The sequence below is a fragment of the Tetrao urogallus genome (genome assembly GCF_951394365.1).
Source record: "Tetrao urogallus genome assembly, chromosome: 7".
Lineage (NCBI taxonomy): Eukaryota > Metazoa > Chordata > Aves > Galliformes > Phasianidae > Tetrao > Tetrao urogallus.
In genome coordinates this window covers 8,131,654-8,138,163 of record NC_136820.1, presented here as the reverse complement: position 1 = coordinate 8,138,163, position 6,510 = coordinate 8,131,654, and the positions used below count along the sequence as shown (strand labels likewise).

The following is a 6,510-nucleotide window of genomic DNA, read 5'->3' as shown; positions in this document are numbered from 1 at the left end:
CCAAAGGAACAAGCTGCCTTTCTAGGCATGAACTGAGGCAGCAAGCATGGGAACCATGAGCACAAGTAGGGGCCCTCAGAGAGGAGACAGCAACACAGTGTGAGCTCCTTCTTTCCACTTGAAGTTCACACTCCAGCACCACCAAACAGTTCTGAAATATGAAAATATGAAATATGAATGAATAGCAGAGATGCTAAGGGGATAAGAGAGCTATCGATGTGTCAGGACAGGCTGGGACCTTGAGTCTTTGATTTATCCCTTGCCAAGGTTGATCAAACCCTGTGCACAGCCTCTTCCATTTAGATCAGTGAAGAGCCAGTTGTGAGCAAGAAGGATGCTGTGGGACAGTGCAGAGAGGTTGCAAGGAGCCAGGTGGGCTCTTAGTGACTCATATGCAGCACAAGAGTCCTTGGTGCACCACTGACACGTTTTTCCATTTTAAAGAGACCTGCTGCAGACATTTAGTCTCTGAAGAGATGAAAGAAAAGGTCAGCATGGAAAAGAACCACCCAGGGAGGTGGTGGAGTCACTGACCTCGGAGGTGTTCAAGGAACATTTAGACATTACGTTGAGGGCCATGGTTTAATGAGAACTACTGGTGATAGGTGGATGGTTGGACTGGATAAACTTATAGAATCACCAAGGCTGGAAAAGACCTACAATTCTATGATTCTATGATTATATACTGCATCTGCTGCTTGTTCCTGTACCCCTTAGCAGAGTAGATAAAGCAGTAACCGGGCAGATGCAGGAAGAGATAGGCAACACCTCCGCCACCTCCGCAGGCAATTCCAATTAGTTATATCACCAGCAGAAAATTAAAACCTTGATTTCTCATTGTTTGCCATGAATTCTGCACATTGCCATCGGAAAACCAACCCAGGCAGCAGGCTCAGTTCCAGATGCTGTGCAGCCGTGGGTGCTCCTGCAGGCTGCACACAACCCAGCCCTCTGCCAGTGCCCCACAGCACCCATGCTGAGACAGCCCTTCTGCCTGCCCTGTTTTTCCTGTGCCAAACCACAGAGCTTGTTTGCTAATGACTGTGGGTACTTCTCATTTAAGTGCCTGAGGGACAGCGAAGAATAAAGTATTTTAAAACAGAGACTGCCTGTTGCCAGCTGGCACCTTTGAGTAATGACTACAAAATGAGAGGGCAGAACTTGATAGGCCACACCACAAATGGCACTCTAGCACTGAGGCATTTGGAGAAAATACCAGTATAGTCAGATCAACCATCCGTAGGGGAGTTTGTTGTAGTCACCACTGCATCGTATGAAGCTTCTTAGGCAAGGGCTGTCTCGCACCTTGGGGCATTTTTACTTCATGCTTAGCCATGCAAGGCTTTTTGCAAACAGGCTGGAGAAGTTACTGCTGGTAGAGGAAGATGGACACGTAGGCTGGGATTCCACTTGCTTCGCTCCCAATCTTTGCTCCTGCCATATCAGCATGCATCTGCCCAGACGTGGCCAAGTTGAGCGTCTTACCACACTTCCACCCTGGGGTTAGCATTTAGGGTTAGGCTTGGCTCCTGCTGATCATAGTTCCATTTAGAATGTTGCTTCCTGCTGAACGCTGCCCAGCAAAGTGGGAGAGTGCCTACATTTGTCACGCAGTGATGCACCATCTGCACTGCTTGTTTTGCTGCTACTCAGCTGCTCATGCACCCTTTAACATTTTCACCCTTTTCTTGTACTAGAGAACTAATTTTTAATGAAGTACATGTCTGAGAAGAGTGTACTTATCTTAGTATCTACCACCACCATGTATAATCAATGAATATATAGATCTTATAATTAAGAAATATACAAAAAAAATAAAAATAGGCTAAACAGGTTCTCACACTAAAGAAAAATGGATTGATGGAAAGCTTACCCTTGTCCTAGGCTCACTGAGAAGACTCCAAAAAGAGTGACCTCTAAAAGAGATCCTTCCCCACTGGCAGTCAGCCCTTAAGTGAGGTCTGGGAGAGGTGCAGCCAGGCTCCACTCCTTCCATCACGCAGCTGAATTGCCTTCACCTGTGCTCCATGGCTGACTCAGTGCTCGCCTCAGGTGGTCAATCAGAGGCTCAGGCTGTGATTCAGCAGTTCCCATACACACCTTACAGCGTTAAAACTCTCACTAACCCAAATAGTGACATAACCCCAAAGTGAGCGTTGGTGAGGCCTCTCACACCACATCCAGGATCTCTCTCTAATGTTATTCTCCTTTCCCTTTTCGCGTTGTCTCTAGCTGGAAAATTCAGCATGACAGAAGCACTGCCTGAAGTGACAACCGAATACAGTTACGATGAAACTGCTCTCACCTGTGATGAAACTGACATCCAAGCATTTGGAAAAATATTTCTGCCATTGTTTTATATCGCCGTGTTTGCTGTTGGCCTTGCAGGGAATGTAATGGTGGTTTTGGCCATCGTGAAAGAAGGCAATAAAAGGAGCATTACTGACATTTATCTCCTGAACTTGGCTGTCTCAGACCTTCTTTTTGTGATCTCTCTCCCTTTCTGGGCTTCCAACACGGTGAGGGGATGGACCCTCGGCACCATCCCCTGCAAAGTCGTGTCCTCGCTGTATTACATCGGGTTCTTTGGGGGCATGTTTTTTATCACTGTGATCAGCATCGACAGATACTTGGCCATTGTCCGGGCAACGTATTCCCTGAAATCCAGAACGATGAAGCACAGCTTTCTGATAACCTGCGGGGTATGGGCAACAGCACTTCTTGTTTCGGTGCCACACTTTGTGTTCTCCCAGATATTAGAAAATGACTGCATCCCGGTGTTACCCCAGGTGCTGATGAACATCTGGCCAGTTTTCTGCAATGTGGAACTGAACACCGTTGGTTTTTTCATCCCAGTCTGCATCATATGCTATTGCTACTGTGGGATCATCAAAACCCTGCTGTACTGCAAAAACCAGAAAAAAGCACGAGCCATAAAACTGACTTTGGTTGTGGTGATTGTGTTTTTTCTGTTTTGGACACCATACAATGTACTGATTTTTCTTGAGACTTTAAGGCACTACGAATTGTTTATAAGTTGCAATCAAATTAAATCACTGGACTATGCAATGCACCTGACCGAAACCATTGCATTCAGCCACTGCTGCCTTAATCCTCTTATCTATGCCTTTGCTGGGGAAAAATTCAGGAAGTATCTTCACCGTGTCTGCTTCAAGTACTGCCCATGCCTGTGCTTCTGTGGGCCCTGCAATCATTACGAAGTCCGCCCTTCAGCTAGCTACGCAGAAAGCATGGTGAACAGCAACATTACCCTCAACACCAGTGACCAGGATGGAACTGTCTTCCTCTGAAGCAGAAATCCCTCCTTGGGAAAAGAAATCTCTGTAGATACGCCTTCTGCAGGGCTAGCACTGCCAAGAGGCTGATGTTACCCACTGGGAAAGACCTATGACAGCACTGAATTACTGACGTGCTTCTTGCTAAGCATTAAATATTCTAAAGTAATGAATATTTTAAAAACAAAAGCAGTACAGTATGTCAAGGCTGATCATTGAAGTGAATCAAGAGAGAGGTAAAGTAGAAGCAAAGGTATCCTCTGCCCAGAACAGCAATGGAGAAGAATTCAGGATAAGGACACTGTTACACAGTTTTGTCATTTACAGTTCCATGTCTGTATGTGCATGTGGTATAAATGTACATAGACCTCAACTCCTTGTTAAGAAAATAATCTCTTTAATTAGTAGTAGCTGACTGTTTTTGTTGCTATATACTGAACTATGTCCGTGTGGAAGAAATTTTGGGGAGTTACTGATTACAACAAATGTTTTAGCTGTGCTTTCCTAACTAATAAAACCCTAAAAAACAGAGTTCTTTCTGAATATGCATTTAGTGCCAACCATACTTTCAGCAATATGTAATAACCAGACCAAGGACTGTCCTGAAGAGCTCGGGACCCAACCAGGAGCTCATCTGCAGCAGCAGCACCTCTCCTGATTTCTTTGGGCATCATTTGGCAGAGCACTTCACGTAGCACAACCTCAAGAGTTCTGCAGAGTGCCTGCCGAGTTGGTGAAATATTGGCACAACTGGCACTGGGGTGTAGCTGGGGGTCGTCGTGCTTGGCCACTGCAGTACAGAGCAGGTGTGTGCTTCACACCCATGCTCTGCTTGCCCCACCTTGTAAACACCAACTGTGGGATGTATGTACCAAACGTGCTCTCTGGCCTCCAAATACGTCTTTTACTCATGCAATGACAGCACGTCAGGGTGGTAAGTGTCAATCAGACAAGAGAATGTGCCTTCCCAGGGCTTCCCTGGAAAGCTGCTGCCATTATCTGCCACAGGTGAGATTTTCTAGTGTCTGTGGGCAGGAGACATGGGAATGGGAAATGGCCTGTAGCCATCTGTGATGCTGAGATCACCATACAAAGAAAAATCAAAGATCAATCTTGCAAAACAAATCCATGCCAATGGGACACATTATAACACATCGATGAAACCAATGAATACAAAGCCTTCTCATTTCCTGAGTAACACAAAAGAGCATCAGTGAGAGGAATAGGCTCTTTCTGGGCCTCATTAAAATCATCTTTCTGAGAAAGCTTGGAGTTGAGCTTCTCCATTCGGTAACTGACCAATTTTCCATAAGCATTCATTCAGCAAATAGGAAATGATCAGTATTTTTTCTGCTGAACTTTCAGCACAGTCTACAGTGTAACAACGCCTTTCCATAAAGCACCTTGTATTAGGTGTAAAGATTATACACACTTAATTTTTAAAATTTCAGCTATAGGTGAACTTTCAGATCTCTTGGCTAATAAGAGTAATGCGAGCATCAATTAGAATTAAATTATTTTTCAGAATTCAGTCTGCCTAGGCAAGAAAACTCCCCCTGCCCCCACCCCAGCAAGTGATTCCCTGCCTACTAGTGGTATTTTAAGAAATGCTTAGATGTGCAGGAATTAAGAGGAAGGTGCTCTGAGACCAAACAAGAAGTCGTCTGCATGAAATCAGCCTGGAGAGGGTTTATTGCAGGGCTGAGCACTGCAATCTCACTTGGGTTGTTCAGTCTTTGCTTTGCTTTTCAGAAAACGGTAAGCTGCTGAGTGCAAGGAGTAAAAGGCAGCTTTAACTATGAACCAAAATGACAAGCTCAAGCCCCAGTGGCTGGCCAGCTTTCTGGGAAAGGGGAGCATGTTCCTGTCCATCCTCAGTGGTTTCACAGGAACTCAGCACACAGCATTCACCTCACAGCACATCTCCTTGCACGTTCATCATAGAATCACCAAGGTGAGAAAAGACCTCAAAGACCATCTAGTCCAACCACTGACACTAACATGCCCCCACTAACATGCCCCCCCAGCCCCAGCAAAGCAGACTTTCTGCTGTGAGTCAAACCTTTGGCAAGCCTGGGCTCTCTGAATGATACCTTGTGCAAACTGCATGTGCTCCTCCTGCTTTTCTTCTGTCTCCTTTGCTACACCATGAGATTCGGGGCATGTAAGGATTGTCAGAATAATATCACAGGATCACAGAATGGCAGGGGATGGAAAGGGCCTCATGAGATCATTGAGTACAACCCCCCTGCTGAAGCAGGTAGGTCACACAGGTAGGCATCCAGGCAGGTCTTCAATATCTCCGTAGAAGGGGACTCCACAACCTCTCTGGGCAACCTGTTCCAGCGCTCCATCACCCTCACTGTAAAGAAGTTCCTCTACATGTTTGTATGGAACTTTCTGTGTTCAAGTTTTATGCCATTGCTCCTTGTCCTGTTGCTACATACGACTGAGAAGAGCCTGGCCTCATCCGTTTGGCCCCCACCTTCCTTAAGATCTTTATAAACATTACTCAGATCCCCCCTCTGCCTTCCTTTCCCCAGGCTGAACAGACCCATGTTACTCAGCTTTGTGGGGGTTTCCTGGCTCTGTTACACAGAACTATTGAGGCGCCTCCTCAGAGCAGAAGTGGTAAAACTTCGAAAACATGATAAAAACCAAGATCATCATTTTTGCTTGGTTTGCATTAGCAGGAAGAGTTTTGTTGCAATGCCCCTTAAAAAACATCTCAGCCTCCATGAACCATACCACTTCCCCAGGTTTCTGCTTATTTTGCACACTGCACTCCTGGAGGTATTTTTTCCACCATTTGAGTCTGACTGAAAGCCCTCTGATGTCTCTTCGTGTCCCTCTACTGGACTTCCAATTCACTGGTCATTCAGCCTTGACTCAGAGATGATACTTCTCTATCAAAACCTCTGCAGCAGGAAAATGGTATTTTCTAACCACTCAGCTATTTTACAGCATAGACTTTTCCAAGTGTTTCTTGTATTGATCCTGGTTGAATATCATCACCTCAGTTCCCCTCTCCCTCCATCAATTTTTAGGTGAAAAATAATATACGTTTGGGAATGCGCAATGGTAGAGTCCCAAAAGTCAAAATAGATTCTGGAGCTGTTTCCCATCCACCAAAAAGAAGACCACAGTTCCTCCCACGAAGCACAGTCTGGTCAGGGGGCTCAGTCTGCAGATGTAACACACACGATGCCCACCA

General features: G+C 45.6%; 1 protein-coding gene across 1 annotated transcript; it reads left to right on the top strand.

Annotated features, from left to right (window-relative positions):
- Positions 1-2,246: 2,246 nt before the first annotated feature.
- CX3CR1 (C-X3-C motif chemokine receptor 1) lies at positions 2,247-3,311 on the top strand (the record flags this gene model as incomplete). The annotated part of the gene is made up of 1 exon (XM_079538617.1): positions 2,247-3,311. One exon carries the CDS (start codon positions 2,247-2,249, stop codon positions 3,309-3,311), a length of 1,065 nt encoding a protein of 354 aa, XP_079394743.1.
- Between the last annotated feature and the right edge of the window lie 3,199 nt (positions 3,312-6,510).